This window comes from Heterocephalus glaber, unplaced genomic scaffold (assembly GCF_053883595.1).
Source record: "Heterocephalus glaber isolate CG9 unplaced genomic scaffold, H.glaber_assembly_v1.0 deba00001463, whole genome shotgun sequence".
Classification (NCBI taxonomy): domain Eukaryota; kingdom Metazoa; phylum Chordata; class Mammalia; order Rodentia; family Bathyergidae; genus Heterocephalus; species Heterocephalus glaber.
Genome location: NW_028258310.1, coordinates 12,251,456 through 12,272,019, shown reverse-complemented (window position 1 = coordinate 12,272,019; position 20,564 = coordinate 12,251,456). Strand labels below are relative to the sequence as shown.

Genomic DNA, 20,564 nt, shown 5'->3' with positions numbered 1-20,564 from the left:
AATGGAGAAACAAAATGAAATAAATTTGTACAATGGAATGTTATTCAGCAATAAAAAGGAATATACTTCTAAAACTGTTACAACATGGATGGATCTCAAAAACCTTTTTCAAAGTGAAAGAAGCTCAAATCAAACAGTTACCTATTTACAAGTCCATTAATATGAAATCTCAAAAAAAAAAAGTCAAATATATAGAATCAGGGATCTTGACTTGATTTACAAGTACCATGGTTGCCCAAATCAGGAACTGAAAGCTGGGATCACCTGGTAAATGGTACAGAAGGATCTCAGGATGATGAATATTCTAAAACTGGGTTCTGGCAGTGGTTGTACAACTCTAATTTACTCAAAATCCTTGAACTGTACATGCGAAATGAGTGGATATTATGGTATATAAGTACTTCATTAAAGCTATTTAAAATTTTACTTTTGAGCTTACACACTTTTTTAATTCATGGGATAACTTGTGAAGTATTATTATTTGATACAGGTTTTTCTAAAACTTGAGACAATTGACTACAAAGCTATCTCAGAGCAGTATATTTACTGAATTAATATTTGTTGATCTATTCAACTTTCCTTTTGCTTTTTGCACCAGTGCCAGTGTTTGATACCTTTTTGTAGTCATGAACCCATTTTGATTTTCAAATGTATTAGCATATGGGTACAATATGCTTTCATGTATTTATATCTCAATTTTTATAGTTATTTCCAATTATTATTCCATATACTTTTTCTTTCTATCCTCTTTCTCTTTCATCAGTCATACCAGAAATCTATTCTATCAGGTTCCTTTGTTAATATTCTCTATTGCTTTTGTCTTCTACTGTATCCATTACTTTTTTCCAGTAGTGTTTGTTTATGTTTGCATTTCCTCATTTTAGGATGGACTGAGAAATACTCAGTCCTCTGATTTCTTAAATTTTCTGACAAGGGTGTTTTAAGTTCCTAAGGATCATTAGACTTGAGATTTGTACTTGAGGCATTTTCTTTAGCAAATATTTCTTAATATCCTCTCCCTCAAAGTTATTTAGTAATATCTTGTTTGATTTTCTCATGTATAAACTTTTTTCTTTATATTAGCCTTTAATTAAAATTTGTTAAAGAATGTGGACTATATTATATTGTTCATTTGAATTTCTTATGACTTTCTTTGTGGCCTAACATCTTATGCTTTTATAAATGTTTCACATGGTTTAGAAAAATGTTTATTTTCTGTCTTGGGTATAATTTTCCATAAAAATCTAATGGAATAATCTTTCTAATGTTTTCTCTAATATATCAGTTTCTAAGAAGTTTGTTAAATCTCTAACACTAGTTATGGATTTATCTAGAGCTTTCACATACTATTGGTATTGTTTGATGTACTTGGAAACTATTGTTAGCCTGTATTACTTATGATTATTATACATTCTTGTTCTCTTTCTTTTTCTTCACATAATGTTCTTCTTCATCACTTATGATATATTTTGGGCTGACGTCTATTTTTAAGTATTAATATTACTATATGTGGTCTCTTATTCATTTTGTTACATGTTTTCTTATCTTACTGTTTTAATATTTGTTTACCTTAATAATTTTTCTCTTGTGATCAATATATGGTTTGATCTTAGTTTTAAAAATTTCAAATTAATTTTCATTAAATTTGTGGATTCCACTCATTTAAATCTTAAATCAATTAAATACTTTTCCTATTATATTAATTTGGCCCATTTTTCACATATTTAGTTACGATACCATTTTTTAAAAAATTATTTTAAAAGTTGTTTCCTTGTTTCAGCTTTTGGTAACTATTTAAATGTAACATAAGTACTTTTTTTCTTATCATGATTACCCTGAATCAAAATTCATACTTTCAACTAATTCTGATTAATACCAGTATCTGTCTATAACTGTGTTTTCTCCTTTAATGTACTTTAGGTATCTCTGTTTTCTTTCTGAAAATGGCTTATATTTCTCCATAACTTTGTTATTAACTAGATTTTATCATTCAGTTTTTATGGTTACTCTTATCTTCCTCTTGGTTTTTCATTTTTTTCATTAATTCTGGGAACTTTCCATCTTGGTCAGATATTTCTGACTATATTTGTTTTCCTCTTTTTGGGAAATTCCAATTCAATTCTTTATGCTTTTTAGCTTTTCTTTTTTGTTTTAAATTAGTTATAGTTTTCATTGTCTTCTAGGAGAATTCCTTGATCTCATTCTCTGGTTCATAAATTCCTTATTTATCTGTACCTACTCATTTTTATTCTTTATAATGTATTATCACTTTAAATGCAAATCTTCCATTTTATTCTTCTTTATATATATTTTTTTCAAATTACAGGTATCTTATTTGTCTATGGTATACATTCTCTCATTAATTCATTTATTTATTTACTTTTTTGTTGCTGGATTTGACCCCAGGCATTTTCACTGAGTTATATACTTAACCCATTTTGCTTTTTATTTTGAGGCAGGTTCTCATTAATTTGCTTGATAGTCAAGTTGCTGGGCTTGAACTTGTGAATCTCTTTCTTCAGCCTTCCAGAATGCTAGAATTATAGATTTCTACCACCACACCCAGCTGCATAGTTGGAATGTTATTGTTTTACCACCCATTTCAACAATTCTTTTCCCAAAGATACACGTTCTTTGGTATATTGGATTTCTTTTCTTTTGTTTTATTTGGTACATTTTACTTAGTATATTGGGTTTCTTTTATGTTCTTTTACACCTGAAGTGTACAGGCATAGGTCCTGTGAAATTCCATAATGGGTTTAGCTATTTTTTTCTGCCAAACTGAATTAGATAATGTTCAAAGTCAAGCTGCTATTGAGTGTAAGGATAGGACAGGAATAAGGGTCAGAGTAGAAGGTTCTAGAACTCCTACTGCCTCTCCAGTTTTCTGCCTCTCCAACAGGTGGATCCTGACCTGGGTAAGGGCTCAGTAATTGTCAACATCAGGAGGCCGTGTTTTCTATGTAGGCATGATTCCCTGGAGTTTGGCGGGGAAGGAAGTGGAGTGGTAGATGCTCATACCTATTCTCCTCACTCCCACCTGGCCTGTTGACTTGCTCAGTCGTCTCCCTGTCAACACCTGTGACCTAGTATGTGACTGTTGATTGTCCAGTGAGGGGAAATGATCGATTGCTCCAATTACATCAGTCCATAGTTTCCTCATGCTTCTGGAGTTTCCAGAAATTATATTTGAAAGAAAAGCAGCATTTCTCCTGCTTTTCTCTTTAAGCTTCAGCCACACTTCTTTCTGCCCCTCCAGTGGAACTATCCAGTTACCACCACAAATCCTTGGCAATTGTCAAACTCTTGTGCCTAGAATGTTCTTCCCTCAGATCTCTAATCTCATCTCATCCCAAATATCTCTTTTGTACAAAGATATTTTTATTTAAAATATTTATATTTAAATATTTTTATTTATGTATTCTTTAAAAATATAAATATATGTAAATGTCTTATATTCATATAATATATTTAATATATCATATATTTTGTGATATATTTTATAAATATACATTTATATTTGAATAAACAAATACTTTAATATATTTAAATATAGTTTTAATATATAAATTATAAATGAATGCATTTAAATGTTATATATACATTTATATTTAAAATCATGACTGTTCTTGGCACTATTATATTGTGTAATTTAGTGTCTTGTAGCACTTACAATCTCAATTGTACATGTTTCCTATTTCTTCCATATGGAAGGTTATCTCGGAGCAATATTCCATTCTGCTTGTTTGCTTGTTTCTTTGTTGTGGTAGACTCACAGCTAGTGAAATGCCTAATATCTTATAAATGTGTAATGAATTTTATGGGATAATTGAGTAAAGGAATTAATGAAATTACATCTATGGCCATTATTTATTTTATTTTCACTTATTTTCAACTTACATTGCTCTATTTGCAACTTCTGCCTAAACATAAGGCATGGATTGTGAAGTAGTGCCGTGGGTTTTCCTTTCTCTTTTAAAATCTTTTTTCCTTTTTCATCATCTTCTCTGAGAGTTCTTTAATCTGATTTTCTGATTAACAAATTCACTATATATTTGTACACATCCTACTTTTTATTTTTTTATTTTTGTGGAATATTATGTCATCACAATATATATTCCAAATGTTCTATATCTGCCATTAAAATCCTTTACTATGACACTGATGGCATCAAAAATGTATTTTGCACTGTGATGCCCTAAGGGAGGAAAATACCTCAAATTTTATTCATAGGCTTTAGATCGAAGTTAAATTCAGCTTAACAATGGATCTTTAGTTAACTTATGTCACAGTAGTGGTTGCCAAATGTCACTTCATAAGTACTATATGATCCTTACCACAAATCCAGAACATGGGTAAGGTGTGAGTTTTCAATTTTCAGATGAGGAAGGTGAGGTTCACAAAGGTGAAGTGAATAGGTGGCAGATCTGAGAGCTGAACATTTGTTTTCATTTGTCATCTGGTTAAATACCCTTAAGTACAGGTCCTATTATTAAAGCAGGGATTTGGGGATTTCTTTGATCATCCTTAAAAGAGGTTTCATTTTCTTGGCTTGGTTGTCAGTAGAAAACATTTAAAATAAAACAACAACAAAAAGGAAAAGATGGCTATGATTTAGCACTTTTCTAATTACTGTACATGTGTTAACATGTTTAAATATGCTTATAGTCTAGTAGGGTTGGTGAAATTACATCCTTTTTGCAAATGTGGACACTTGAGCACAAAGAGATTGAGTTACTTGCCCAAATTATGCAGCTGGTGAATGATAGAGTTGGAATTACAAACCCAGAAATCTGGATTTTAATTATTATTCAATTTAAATAATAAAAACTGTATTGCAGTTTATAGTTTGCAGAGTTTTTATATCTGTTATCTACTGCACCTCACTCCTGCTCTCTAGAGAAGGCAAGCAGAATTTGACAAACAGTACACTAAGTTTCAGAGAGCTGACTTGCGTGCCTCACCCAGCACATGGTTGAAATCACACTGAGAGCCTTTTTTTTTTTGAGAAATCCAATTATGTTTCTGTTCTTAATTTGTGTCTTATACCCGTGGTTTTATTATCTCACTGATCTAGAATGCTTTTCCTTTTTAAGTTATATTATTCTAGGTTTAAATGTTAGCCTATTTATGTATAAAAGGAATATTTTGACGTTCTTTGATCATCTCTTGTAGCTGAATTGCAATAATTTCAGGAAAGGAGAAAAAGATGGGGATTTTACCTGCAATGATGGTGAAGCTGCTGTTTGTGGGACAGATGGGAAAACATACCGCAACAGATGTGAGCTGTGTGCTGAGATTGAGTAAGTATTCTGCAAAGCAGGCTGTTTCCCTAAAGTGTGTTCTTTGTATAGTTATAGGACACAGTTTATCCTGCATCCTTTAAGATGATTTGTTTTGTAGGAGTTAGCCGTTCATAAACTATTGGTTCCACTTCTTTTAATACTCTTAAGAAAAAAGTGTACATAACACCTTACATTTTATAAAGCATTTTTGTGTGCAAGGTATCATATGTTATCACTGTCACTATTACATAAACAGTAGGGATACATATATCTATGTGTATTCACACATTTGTGGACTCACACATAGATGGTATTTATGTACATGATAGATGTTATATACATATCAGTATATGTTTAAACACATCTATATTAACATCTATCATTTATCAGTCTATTGATATCTTTATAAACAATTATTTTATCATCAAATGATTATTTAAGTATTTGGTAGTTTGAAATATTAAAGTAGGTAATTAGAACTTTTAATATTAAAAGTTCTTCCCATCTGTTCAACCTTTGCCAAACAGATAAAGCATCTCATTGTCCTATATTTTGTCTGTTTTGTTCTTTCTCCACCCTTGATGCTAGGTTTGGTTATTGATTGTCTTCCACCAACAATATGTATACCTGCTTTGCAGGTTCTGACTTGTGACCTCAGTCTTTAATTGTCTGCTCCGTAGTTTTTACAGATGTGAAAACAAATGTTTTAGAAGGTTAGTAAGATAATATTCATTCTTGGAGATTCTGGAAGCTTTATCCCTTGTATCTTCATTGAAACAAAACAGTATTACATCTGTGATCCTTCATGTGGCTGCATCTTCAGAAAACACTCTAAAATTAGGCTTGTAGCCTTCGCTAAAGGTCAGCACATAAAAAGAGAAAGCAAAAATAGACATATGAAGAACATATAGAGTTTTATTAGATATATATTTTGTAACACATCTATGCACACACTGTACATTTAATTCTTACTATGTCTTAAGTAAGGAATCCTATTTTAAATCTTGGTCCAGATAAAAGTTTCTCTCCCCATATTTCTTGTATTTTCTTTTTACTATACAGTGAGACTCATACTCCTCTCATTGTGTTTCTGTTTTAGCTCTGGCTTCTAGGATACTCCACAATAATACTGGAATTTAATTTTAATAGCTTTCTTCAGCTGAAATATTTGGAAAATTTTTTTATCACTTGTAAATATGTCATGTTTTCTTTGTATTACTTCAATTGTACTTTTTTTTTGGTACCCAGGATCGAACTCGGGTCTATGCTTGCGCAGCAGGCAGCAAAACCACTGAGCTAAATCCCTGGCCTTTAATTGTACTTTTATTGTATATAGATGCTAAATTATAAATTGCCTTTTTAGAAATTAGGAAGTATCTTATACTTATGATTCTATTTTCAGATATTCTTTATAGTTCTAGGAGGCCGAACAAAGTTAATTGTCAGGAATTTATGTACTTATTATGAAGAAAACTAAAATGCTAGTCAGTGAAGCCCAAATGAAGACTGGCATAATGAGAGGCTAGAAAATACAAGCTTGAGCTTGCTTATTTAAAATAACAAGAGCAACCACAAAATTCCTTGAGGGTCATGGAATATCTTGTTTTGAGACATACTTTTGTCCATCTTCTGATGTGGCTCCCCACCCTGTACATAGGAGGAAAAATATTCCTGGAAATAATATCTACAACTCTGTTATTAAGCTTCCATCATGATCCATTTCTTTGACTTGAAGTTATGAACATAAGCTCTCATTAGACAAAGTAACAAGAAGAGGATGGTATTTGGCATTGTTTTTCAGGAGCAAAAAGGAATCACAGTACATTGATGAGAAGTAAATTTTGAGTATGTGGGGGGGTGCTGTGATATTAACTGCTGTCTTTACCAACTTTTGATTGCAGGAAAACTGGGTCTCAGGTTGGCATAAGAAGTGAAAGCGAATGTGGGAGCAGTGATTCAGTGGAGGTGAGGACCAGTGACAGAGGAGTGAGAATGATCAGGGGACTGTCTTGAAGGGGAAAGCAGATTTTCTCCTCTTCCTTCGTAGGTTGGATGCTTGGAAGAAAGTAATTCTTGGTTTGCTTGAAACAGAATATTGAATAATGACGATAATATGGAAAAGCAATTGGTAGTTCCTGAAACTGGATTTATTAACTTTGGTGTTTAGAACTCTTAGCTGTATTTTGGCTTTCTATTTTTTAAAAAACCAAAAGAAATATAAATGAAACTTCAAGTGTGGTAAAAGGGTCACTAAACTCTCAGCCTTTAATACCAGTTGAAACCCTGCCATTGTCATTTGTGAGGAGATCTCGGGAAAATTACTTAACAAAAATGAGATTTAGGGCCATTCTCTGGCCAAGGCGCCCACTTTAACCCCAACAGGCTGACAGTCATCGCAGTCCCCCCCAGCCTCGTAAGGACGAAAGCCAGTGACTGAGTAGAAATCAGGCCTCACTGGAACCCTGAGCAGAGGGTGGACAACTACTTCTCAGGAACTCAGGAAACTCATGTGTCAGAAAAGGTGACTCATAAATAAACAAAAGAATATGGCTGCACAGATATCAGAATCTGATCAGATAAAACAGTTTAGGGAATTCCTGGGAACCTACAATAAACTTACAGAAACCTGCTTTTTGGACTGTGTGAAAGACTTCACAACAAGAGAAGTAAAACCTGAAGAGATCACCTGTTCGGAACATTGCTTACAGAAATATTTAGAAATAACACAAAGAATATCCGAGATTTCAGGAATACCATATTCAGCAGAATGAGGCCCTGGCAGCCAAAGCGGGACTTCTTGGCCAGCCCCGATAGAGAAGTCCCAATGGCTGAGCTCCGGGCGGAGGCTGCCACGCCTGTTCCACTGGGAAAGAGGACTCATCAGGCGGAATCCCTGGAAGTGGTGGGCACCATGTTGAACCATCTGTCATGACTCTTTGGCAAATGGAAACCACTGGAAAAACAAAATTGCTGCTCACCAGGAATAATCAAAATAGAGGATCTTATTGCTCAGTGAAAATAATAAGGTGCGACATTAAGGTTGAGGCCTTAAGATTCAGTAGCTTGATAACTTAATTAGAAAAATAAGCCACTGTTTCTTCAACTGTGACTGTTAATTTTAAAGCAAAATATGTGTTCAATCATGTGAGAGAAAAACATTACTGAAAATGAAATAAATGGGAATATCACTGAAAAAAAAATGAGATTTAGGCTAAACAGCTACTTTCAGTGCTAAGATTCTGGGAGACTGTGATGATAGGGAAGGAAGGAGATGTGTTATACATGGCACACTTGGCTTTTTCTAGTCAAACAACATTCCTACTTTTCAGTTTCGTGTCCTTGCTCTGTACTCCCAGGGCACCGGAGATTATCTCCACCAAAGTTTTCAAAAAGAACATACTATTTTAAATATCTCTGGGTGTTCATCACCTAGGACATTGTGAGTAATTTGAGGGCAAGGACTATGCTTTCTTTTATTCTAGCATAATCATTACTGTTTCCTGAATGAATGAATGAATGAACAAATTCTATACTTAAACATATGAATTATGTGATACTCCTTGATCTGCCTCTACATGACTAGAACTGTTCTACATGGCTAGTATCTTTCATGATGGCAGAGACACTGACTTCTATAAAACTTCAAAAACAGTGCTATAAGCATTGCAATCTCACTGATGAATTTCCTTGTTCTTTAGGATGTGTGCAGTGCCTTTCGGGCCTATGTGAAAGATGGAAGACTTGGATGCACAAGAGAAAATGATCCAGTTCTTGGTCCCGATGGGAGGACACATGGCAACAAGTGCGCGATGTGTGCAGAGCTCTTGTAAGCATTGTCATCCCCGTGCAGCCCTATGAAGATGTACTTGGTTCTTGGGACACAAAGTGATAAAGTCCTTTCATGAAGTGTGTAATCTTTTGTCTTTATAATATGAAATAGGCTTTGCTCCCAAATGGCTTCCTTTCATTTCCTTTATAACATCTTATGAAGGAGAAGATAAAGTGATTATGTTAGTTATTAAATTTCAGGCTATTCATTATTTTAAACTATTATAATTGAAAACATTCAGTGTTTTATAAGGCATAGTATTTTAAGATTTAAGCCCTTTCATATGGAACAATATATGTCAGTCATTTGACACGCATCACTTCAACTGGGCATATATAGAGACCCTAAGAAATAATAATAGTGGCACCATGTGTCTGAATTCACTCTTAGTGTAAAAGGTGAGTGTTATGAAAAGGAAAATCTTTTGGGTTAATCTTTCAGCGCTTGGCAGTAGCTTGGGCCCTAGAGTCTTTCATATTCTGGTTGAGACTCTAATTTTCGAGGCAGCAAACCTTAAAGTGCTATATTTATATTACTGGATCTTTAAAATTAAGACAGACAGAGATTTAACAGATTAATAAATTTTACACTTGCCTTTGAAAGTTACAGTTAGAGTTCAAGGGCATGTCTCATCAGGCTCAAGAGACTGCGGTTATGACTGATTTCCAAACAGGAAATCGGTGGGATTTACACTTTCTTACCTAGGAGGCATGTGCTTTCAGTGTTCAAACCCGGCCTATATTCTGTGGATTTCTGTTTCTTTTCATGTATAAGCTGAAAAAAGAATTTGACCTTTCTAAACTCTGGTTTCTTACTCGGCAATGCCTTTTGCTTAGATGAGCCTATAATTAGATAACAGATGTGAAAGAGTTTAGAAGCTCAATTCAAATTTAGCTTTTACTAATAACTATTCCTTTACTTGAAGGTGACTAGGTTTAAAAACTTACACATAAGGGTGTGAACAGCAATTCCTCAAATGTCCAGCTTGGGTTCACCCTTGTCACAACATTGTTTCAAGGCTCTTGGTTCTGCTTCTTGAAGTGGATTTCCTGACAACTTTCTGTTTGTCAATCAGACAGCCTGCCCATCGGGTCCTACAGAACAAAGCTTCTCCTTGACCGTCAGTGAGTCAGTTTCACACCCTTCCTTATCTATGGCAATTTCTCTGGCTCAGGCATTCAAGACTGGGAAATGCTTGTCTCCTGGGAGTGAGTCAGTTTCAACAGGCTGTAGCAGAGGTCATCAAAGGGCTCACCACAGGTCTGGACACTGTAAACATTACTGGCCCATGACCTGACCAGCTGTTTACTTTTCTTACTAGTTTAAAAGAAGCTGAAGAAAATGCCAAGCGAGAAGGTGAAAGGAGAGTTCGACGACAGGCTGAAAAGGTAAATGACTTACCAACAAAATTTAGTTGTGCCCATAAGCATTAACAAAGTATACTGCAACTTTGAAGGACTGCAGAAATGTCATTGTTCTTTCTTACCACATGGACATTTTTAAATATTAAAATTCCTCAGATTGAGTATTCCTAGTGAACTTATCTTTTAAGTTCAGACCAGCGTTTCCCACTTAAAACTAAAGATGTACAATTTTTACCTTTGCTCTTCAGCTCCCCCCTCAAAAAGGATTTAAGATAGAAAGTTTGTACATACTGAATTCTGTTAATTTTCTCCAGCCTCCTATCTGGCATAATGTAAATCACTTTTCTTTGAATAATTGTTTAAATTGCAACACAATATAAATTAAACAAAAGTAACTTTAAAATAGTCCCCAGGTTTTAAATTTCATTGACACAAGTTGGAGTTACTCACTTCTCCAATATAGCTATTACATTCAATGAGACCTGCAGTTATAAAGGTCTTGCTTTTGCTTAAATAAAAATCTCAAGTATTGAAGCAGTAGCTTAAAATAACTCTTAAAATAAACCTTTTCCCCAAAGTATTTGATAGTTTAGTTTTCATATCTATTTATTCCTGTTGTTAACTGAAGAAGCACTCTAGTTAATTCTGCCTGGACCCTTAGCCCTACTTTTAATAAGAAGGTTAGCAAATACTTTGCTTCCTGGCTGCCTTTTGTTGGGGAGTGAGAGTACCTGCATTCTGTCATGTCCTGGGTGTGTTAGGTGAACAAATCATCTCCTCTTTGGGCCTCAATTTTCTTGTCAGCAAAATAATGAGGCTGGATAAGTAACTTCAAATTTCCCTTCCTGTTGGACTGTGATTCTATGTTCTTCACCCTTTTGTACTATACAAATATACGATGTTTGTGGATTTGGGCTTAGGGTGTCTTATAGAAGTAAACAGGCCCAGTTTTTTATAATAAAGAGCTGACTCTCTGCTTTCTGATGTTATTTAACCAAGCAAAACTACTACTCTACATTGAGTAATCTCAGTTTAAATTTAGAAAAATGAAGTATTCAGAACTGTCTGTGGTTTACTTGGCACTTGGGAAAGACTTAAAGCAATACTTTTGTGTGGTTGGTAAATTTGAATATAAAACTCTGGGTCGTCCTGTGAAATTTAGAATACGTTACTCCATAAACCTGGAGCATTGTTCTTTCTCCCTCCTTCCTATCAGGTCTGACCATCCTTGCCTCTTTCTCTCTGGGGCTGGGATATGAGGCCTAGTTGTGCTAAACAGGCCTGCTTTCTGGTGATGGCTCAATCCATGCTACATAATTAGCCTGTCAGTGAGCTGTTCACAAAAGTGTTTCTTCAGAATCTCCATGGATGAATCACAGCTTATAAACTAAAACTATCATTGTTCTTCTCATGGGAGTCACTGACCATTCCTTTTATTATTGCACTATCATTACCCGGTGACTCTCTTCACATCTGTCTTCCTAGGTTTTTACAACCAGGAAGTTTGGAGCACTCTCATTCCTCCTCCCAAAATAACTAGGTCCTTATTCGCACTCAATTAGGGCTCTTGCTGAAAGCATCCTAATGAAAATGACACTATAAAGAAACAGAAGAAAGTACTAGATAGGGAAAAGCTCCTAAAAGGTATCTGTTCCAAAAACCTCACAGTGTCCGTGTAAGGGCTGAGGTCAAAAAGATGTTGGGACTTTTTGATGGTCCCTCGGTGAATTAGAGGCCACCGTCTCAGCTGCTCATGTCTCCCAACTGACTTCCTGACATCCTCTCATGCTCATGCTTTCTTGGAGAAAATGGAAGGATGCAGGCTGCACAGTTGAACAGAAGGGAATACAGCAGAAATTTTATGAGTCGTGTAATAAAATATGCTGTCACAATAGAAATCCTCAGGCCTAGAGTAATTTGGGGTATGTCATTTGTTAAGTTGGGCCCTCACCAAGTACTAGAATTTCCTAAACACAGAAATTCAATAGCCCTTATCCAAATCATCAGAAAAGCTGGGAACCGAATTTTCTTGTATTTTTTTTTTAAGTCACTGTATTTTTAGGTTTTCTAAATAGATGTTGGTCTTTCTGGTTTACTTCTGTAAGGCATAGGTGAAGGAACTAAATTCACACTCTTTGCAATTTTCAACTATGATTTCAGAAATGAACATTGGTAAAGGAAGTTCAGTATACACAATGTTGTTGTATACCATCTTGTTCTTTTTTCCTTGAAAATGAAGTTAGATTGTTCTGTGTGCACATTGGATAACATTTAAGCATCTAGTTTTCTGATTTCATAAGTTCTATCTTCTATTCATTGGCTGTTACTATTATTACTATTGTTTTGTCATGGCTGCTGCTTTTTGTTGGGTCTGTGTTAGAACCTCACGAAAACTTTTCATTTCCTTTATAGATTGGGAAATTTATAAGTCCCGTCTAGTTTTAGGAACTATTGATTAACCTAATTCTTTCTTAAGTTCTTTAACCTTTTAATAAATATACAACATAACAGATACAAATGCCTGACAAAATAATTGCTATTTCTTATTATTAATTCTCAATGTGTTTGTGTGTGGGGGGGGTTTACCAGTGCTTCCAGATTTGTGTCAGTTTGTGGTTATGAATCTATCTGATAAAGTTTCTCAATGAAAGAGCAGAACAATAGTAAATATAGCTACTTATCTTTTTAAAAGGCTCTTTGCAAGGAATTTGAAAGAAAAGTGAGAAAGGGAAGACTCTTTTGCACACGGGAGAGTGATCCGATCCAGGGCCCTGGCGGCAGGATGCATGGCAACAAATGTTCCCTGTGTGCTGAAATATTGTGAGTAGAGATGTGGTGTCTTCAGGGTTACTGAAAAGAGGGAAGTGGAGAGAGATTCAGTGATGCCAAGAATAATATTGAATGGAAGTTTTTGTCATTGAGAATCACTTGGGCAGTTTTATGTCCTCTACAATCCATACTACTACCCAGAAGATAGGCACTACTGATGTAAGTCTTTTTCTGGGTACAGATGATTTCATTTTCCATTTAGAAAATGCTGACAAAATACTTCTTAACATTTCTCCCCATGACGATTGCGAACCTCTTTGTAAACTAGTCATTGCACAGAATGGAAGTAAAAGCAGATACCAAGACATTGTTTTTCTTAATTATCTCATTGTCACAGAGTTCATGGGAGATTCTCAGAAAATTCATGTTGCATGTTAATTACATTACACTTATCTTTTCAGCTGGGACATATCACCATGGGAGAAGGGCAAATCCCACAACACACACCATATGCATGAAGATGTCCTAGCTGGGTTTCATTGAGCTTTGTTTCAGATTCTTGAGTTCCATAACCTCTGTCCTACATGCTCTTCTCCTGCCAGTGCCTCTCAGTCTTGGACTGCTAATGTCCTTTTCTCTTGTAGATTGCTCTTTTTGTTGTTGCTACCTGGGATCAAACTCAGGTCCTTTTGCTTGCGAGGCAGGTGGCAGAACCACTGAGCTAAATCCCCGGCCCTAGTAGATTGCATTTTAAAAGTATCTTCCATATAAAAGATCTTAAAATCAGATATAAAATATTCAGATACAAAGCACAGTGACAGGTGTAGATCTCATTTCATATGTGGTCTAGTATGTCTTCTGTTTAAAAAGGAAGAATTTAAACTGGAAATATTTAAGAGAAGAGATGAAAAAGAACACCAATGCAGTGGAAAGAAACTATACACATATCCAAAATGAAAACAAACTTTTTGAAAAATTTAAGTCAATTTGAAAGTGTTTGTATTAGAACTCAGGAAAACCTAACTGCCTTTCCATATGTGCCTAATGACTATTTTGCAACATGAAGATTTGAAGCATCTCTATTCATTTTTTTTACCTTGCTTTCTCTAGCATGCGGCATTATTTAGAAGAAAAAGGTAAAGGTGATCAAAATTTGAGAAAACCTAAAGAAAAAATAATAAAAAGAGAAGTTGAAGTTGAGGTAAGAATTAGTATGATGAATCTGGTTGCAACGTTTGTGTTTGAGGTGTGTGTAATGAGCACATTATTCCCGTGTGTATTTTTAAAATTGGTTAATATTTTCCCAATAATAATAGCTTTTCTGGAAATTAACTGATAGTTATCATTAATTATTGCTTTATGCTATGCTATTATAAGTTTTAGCTTTATTTGGTTGAAAATAAATCATATTAGTAAAATAATTACACATTTCTATATGCAGGTGATATATCAAAACATTATGCTGATTCAAAGAGCACTTCCATCATGGAGTAGATGTTATGGAGCTATTCATTTGAAAAGCAGTACCAGTGTAGAATTTTAATATGATTCTTTTAAAATCATGCTTCACTGTATTATCTAAACTTCCCTTAATTATTATTGCTGCCATCTCAGCTCAAATACCTAATACTGTAGTTTTCCTTTGCATTGCATTGGCATCTTGCCTGGTCTGCATATTTTTAGTCTAAATTTTCCTCTGTCCTCAAGATCAATTAATCATTCATGTGGTTTTCATAGAATGGGAAGTGTTTTCGTGAATCAGTGGCATCATGAAATTCCAATGTTTAAAGGTTTCTTAGAGTATACTGGAACCATTTCACCTATGTATAAATCCTGTTAAGCTTCCTACTTTTTATAGTTACCTAACATTTTATAGTTACCTAACATTTATGTAGCTCAGAGTTTTACAGTGGCCCACTCCTTGAGGCCACCTTCTGGTCTGTATAACTCTATCTTATTGTGAGGCTTCATTTTCCACTTCTTTCTTTCTCTTAATCCTAGGTCACCAAGTCATTTTTATTTTACTACTCAAATGTTCTTCAACTATTCTTTTATCTTTCATTTACAATTTCTCCTTTCCCTGTTCCTTCCCTCCTTCCCTCTCTCCCTTCTTCCCAGTCTCCCTTCCTCCTTCACTCTTAACCTTTCCTTTTTTCCTTCCTTCCTTCCTTCCTTCCTTCCTTCCTTCTTTCTTTCCTTCCTTCCTTCCTTCCTTTCTCTTCTTATAATCTAATTAAATCTCTGTTTACTCAAGTCTTCTGCAAATCTGGCTGAAAGTGTTTCTACACCAAAGATTTGATTCTGTCATTCTTTGTTATAAATATTTATAATGTTCTCATTGTCTAAGAATAAGATCCAAATTCCTTTCAAGGGTTAGTGGTTTGGTTTTGATCACTTTCGAAGGTCTCTTATTTGACCACTTCCTGAACTTTGTTCTCTTTACCCAACTAATTTTTTGCAACTGTGGTCATGAAGACATTAGATTGTCTTAAGGGAGCATGCTACTTATTGCCTCTGTGACTTTTCATATTATAATTCCTCTTAGAGAACCTTTTTTGCCACACTGTGTTCTTCAGTACATCTTCAAGATAGAACTTCACCATAAGTTTTTCTTGCAACTTCCATAAAACAGATTTCCTTTGTATTAGTACACTCTTAATTCAGACCTGAATTATAGCCCTTAGCTTTGTCTATTGCAATTACTTATTCTTTCCACCTATATAACTAAAACATAAATTACATTCATATCTACTTAATATATTTGTTGAATAGTAATAGATGAAATTGCAAGAAGAGAAACATCACAAATTTTGAGGTGGTTCTAAATCCTGAAAGTTTTATTTTTTATCCTTAATACTTCTTTTACAATTTCTTAGGTAAATAACATTCAAAATTTACAGGTAAATAATAGAGATCAATGTCTAAACTGTCTAATTTTTATTATCCAGAAAGTCTGCAGTGAATATGAAGACCGTGCAAAGAATGGAATACTTTTCTGTACCAAAGAAAACGACCCTATTCGTGGTCCAGATGGGAAAATGCATGACAACATGTGTTCTATGTGTTATGCCTTCTTGTGAGTATAGCACTCTAGGATATCAAAAGGGAAGAGACCCCCCACATGTGCTACTAGAACCAGTTTGATTCATAGATGAGGAAACTGGCTCAAACTAATAAAAGGACTTGAATAAGTTATATGGAGAAAGTTAGTAATAGCACTGTGAGTGAGTGTTTAGGGCTGTTTGTTTCAAAATTATTTGTTTCTAGGAAGCTCCCTGTCCTAGTACTGGAACCTCCTGACAAACGTGAATTTCTGAAACATTAGTTGCTCCTTCATCACTGAAGCTTCATTTGAATCTGGTTTAGTAGTTTATAGGCTTCCCGTCATCCATGAGGGGGGCTAATGACCAAAACTAGCAGTTAACCCAGAAATGGAAGTGAGTCAAATTACCCACAAAATGACCATAAACTTCTATGAAATTATGATGCATAATATTTGGTGATATTTCTTAGCTAAGTAGAGTTAAAATTACTTTTACAATATGGAACAGCTCTGACTTCATTTGGTAAAGCAAAATTGTTTGATTCTAAGTAGAATATAAAAAGCTAAATTTAGCCTTTTGTTTTGATTGATAACCATGCATGGTTGAAAAACCATAGTTAGCTGTACATACCAAACGGCTCCATTGTACAAATTTGGACAAACTCAGTTTGTCAGTGTATGGACACTACATTGGCTGTTTTATGTTTTCTCTTTTTCTTTTAGGTAAAGCAGCCATGAATAAGTAATACTTTTAGGATTTAGTGAAACCTAAAATAGCCTGATGTGGTAGGCAGCTCCTGGATGGACTGCGGGGAGGAGACCTTCATTACAAGTAGTCATTTCCCGAAAGCACAACCAGGGCCTTCTGCCTCTCAGGCTCTCTGAGAAACACCAGGATGAGTCAATATGCTTTGCCAAGGCAGCTTTCAGCCCCCAGGTTTTGTTGTAGTCCCGCTAGGACTCTAGTTCTGACATTTTGTTTGTGAAGATTGATGACTTTTCTCATCAAGAGAAAAAAATGTACCTTACAAAAAGCACATTTTCCAAACCTGTTATTGACATCAAGGCTGTTTTGCTGCTTTTCCATGATCTGTAGTAATATGGAGGCAAAGATACTCCTCCCACAGGAGGGCAGGTAGATCACCAGTACAGGCATGTGGAGAAATCAGTGTCTCTGTCTGATACTAATGTGTTCTTTGTATCTTTTTTTCATAAAGTCAAGCAAAACTGGATGAAAAGAAAAAGGTGGAAGCCCTGACAAGAAACAAAAGAGCAGCTGTGAGAAAATACACAATGGAAGTGAGTGAGTCTAACAAATCCTGCTTGGCACAACTGAACACAACTCAAAGAGCCTCACAGCACATGTTAACCCTTCAGTTTTAGATAGCAATGGGCATTGATCTCTTCCTGCTCAATCTGTGACTGGCCCTATAGAATGAAAAGAGCTTATTGGAGGCTGAAAGAAATGAGTTACAGTTCTGGTGTCATCACGTACAGACTGTTCCCTTTTGCTAACTAGCTTTGAGAAAAAATCTGGATGCATCTTTTGTACAAAATAATTCCTAAAATTTCATATTTTATTTGATAAATGGGTTTTTTTGGTTTTCTTTAGTACTGGGGATCGAACTCGGGTCCTTGCGCTTGCAAGGCAGGTGACAGAACTACTGAGCTAAATCCCTGGCCCCTAAATTTGACTATAATTTCACAAAATGCACGGTTTTACCTCTGAAATATAATATTCATTTCCAATGGCTTTGATATAATATCATCACCGATTGTTTGATGATGAAATACTTCTCATTTTCTTTCTGGGTTCCATCTTTTCTTGTATCCAGTCACTAGTATGATACAAACATTACCTCTGATGCAGTTTGAGAGATGCTACAAGATGTAATTCCCATCATGATGCAGATCACTGTGCACATTTCAGACTCTATGTGCACATTTCAGACTCTATGTTCACCTTCAAATTTGACCCCTTAACTTCATTCAGAAATTCATGTTATGTTCTGCTACCTGTTATGTGGAGTCTTACTGGATCTCTCAGCTTATTTTTACAATCTAATGTACAAGTTCCCAAAGGCATTTTATGCCAAAGAATCCTTTTACTACTGACAGTCTCACCTGAATTGTTCTTGACATCTGTGGTTTCCCTAGTTAGAATTCATGGTCCTCTCTTTTGAGTTGTCAGATATTCTTCTACTGATATATCTGCAGCTATTTTTTTCTGTTTTGATAATACAATGTTGTGTTTATGTACCTGTTGTATTATATTGTGACATTCTATTATGTATTTTTGTAGCCATTTTTGGAAATGATTTTGTTGTTTAATTGGATTTTAATATTAAGAGAGCCCAGTTAAAATCCGGGGCTCAGAATGACATACTATTATTTTATATCAATGGAGATGTTTGAATATACTGTTCTAATTAAGAATAAAATCAATGTTCCACATACTTTTGTTTCCGGGTAGGACTATTGCCATATATACCGAGAGGGAATGAAGAATGGCTTAATCGCTTGCATCAGAGAGGCTGATCCCTTCGAGGGCCCGGATGGGGTCACATATACCAACTACTGCATCATGTGTCAAACATACCTGTGAGTAGAGCTGCAGCTGTGGGAGTGAGGGAGGGTTTTGTCCTTGCTGCCTAATTCTGTGATACATTATGAGATGGCCACTTCAACAGGGAATAAAATAAGCGGTGTGTGTTTAGAGAAACTGCCCAATTGGACACAGGTGTAAAAGCCATATCTTCCAGGATTAAAATGTGGGTGCATTAGGGCAGGAGGAGCATCAGGGTCTTGAAATAGCCAAGTGGTTTTTGTGAGTGAGGAAGTAGAACTATTTCTAGGTTGTTTCCATGGATGAAAAAGTGAGTGTAATGGCAGTGTGTAAGTCTCTAGAAGACAGTTTCCAGCTCAGTGTCAGATCCTCCTCTCATTTTGATGATTTCAGAGTAATGAAGCACTTAATATGAAGGCTGATATTGGTAGAGGAATTACTGGTGGATTAACACAAAGGCAGACAGTCATCATGGACACAGTCACAAGCATTGGAATTTTTGAAAACCATCTCTGGACTAAAATTTAAATTATTAGTCTACACTGAACATTTCTGTTCTCCTGGAGAAATTATTGACTCTGTTGATCAGATTTCTTCATGGTAGATTTGTGTTATAACAGTTCTTTACCACACAGTTATGAGAATTTCATATTATGATCACAGCAAGTCACAGAATAATTTAATAAATGTTAAGTTTAATAACAGATCACATTTGTGATCACTTCCTATTTGGAAATTCTATGATTCCTTCTCAAATCCATTTTCAACCACTCTCTTTTAGCCTAGCAGAACATGAAAAAAAGAAGGAAAGAGAATCGAGACATAAGAGACAGTCTGAGAATACAGTTTCTTTTGAGGTGAGAGGACCTTCTCCAGTAAGTGAGAGAAAAATGGGGCTGGGGGTCCAAAATGATATGCAAGAAGCACGTAAATTTCCCAGCCTCCTTGAAGGATTTGAACGGAGTGTGTTTCCATGTGTATTCACCTGTGCTCGGGTACACACAGGCAATATGACTGTTTCTTGCTTGAGGCTCCATGGATTTCATCCCTTAAAAATATCCATGACTGCAAAGTTAGGGACTATTCCCAATGGACTGACTGTTGCTCTCCCTTTACAAAATAAATCTACATTTTTCCAGTCCAATTCAACCTGTGTTCAACAGCTGCAGCTTCCCTCTCTGATTGCTTAGGAGCTGTGCAGTAGATACCGCCAATTCATGAGAAATGGACACCTGCCCTGCACCAGAGAGAACGACCCCATTCAGGGTCCAGATGGAAAGATCCATGGCAACACCTGCTCCATGTGTGAGGCCTTCTTGTGAGTACAGCAGGGACCCAGGGCTCTGAGGGAGGGGGCATGGGAATTGTGCTCGGAAGGAGTTTTTGTTTTTTTTATTTTGTTTTGTTTTTTAAGTATTGGGGATAGCGCATTTTTCTCTTCAATGTAGCATTCAATTTTGAGTATAATGTTTACCTAGGGCCAAAATCAAACAACAAAAGCATACAAAGATCTTGTGGACTCAGCAATATAAAGAGACACAGGATATGCAAGATAAACCTACAAAAATAGTGCATTATCTCATTTATATGTGCAGCTGAAAACAATGGAACTCAAAAACTAGTTATAGTATGATGGTGACTACAGTGGCTGGGAAAGGAGCTGTGGGCATTGCAATGAGAAGATGTTGACTGAGGGTATAGTTTCACT

At 35.4% G+C, this 20,564-nt stretch overlaps 1 protein-coding gene and 1 pseudogene across 5 annotated transcripts in view; both read left to right on the top strand.

The window, feature by feature from the left end:
• Positions 1–20,564, top strand: part of Spink5 (serine peptidase inhibitor Kazal type 5) — an 85,710-nt gene that overhangs the window by 24,464 nt on the left and 40,682 nt on the right. For all 5 annotated transcript variants that reach the window (XM_021266176.2, XM_021266174.2, XM_087180628.1 and 2 more), the window contains exons 5-15: positions 5,176–5,303; positions 7,187–7,250; positions 8,984–9,111; positions 10,436–10,502; positions 13,171–13,298; positions 14,358–14,448; positions 16,196–16,323; positions 17,508–17,589; positions 18,764–18,891; positions 19,638–19,713; positions 20,047–20,174. In XM_021266176.2, coding sequence (XP_021121835.2) covers positions 5,176–5,303; positions 7,187–7,250; positions 8,984–9,111; positions 10,436–10,502; positions 13,171–13,298; positions 14,358–14,448; positions 16,196–16,323; positions 17,508–17,589; positions 18,764–18,891; positions 19,638–19,713; positions 20,047–20,174 — 1,148 coding nt within the window. The remainder of the gene's footprint in view (positions 1–5,175; positions 5,304–7,186; positions 7,251–8,983; positions 9,112–10,435; positions 10,503–13,170; positions 13,299–14,357; positions 14,449–16,195; positions 16,324–17,507; positions 17,590–18,763; positions 18,892–19,637; positions 19,714–20,046; positions 20,175–20,564) is intronic.
• Positions 7,693–8,250, top strand: LOC101705563 (mitochondrial import inner membrane translocase subunit Tim9 pseudogene; annotated as a pseudogene).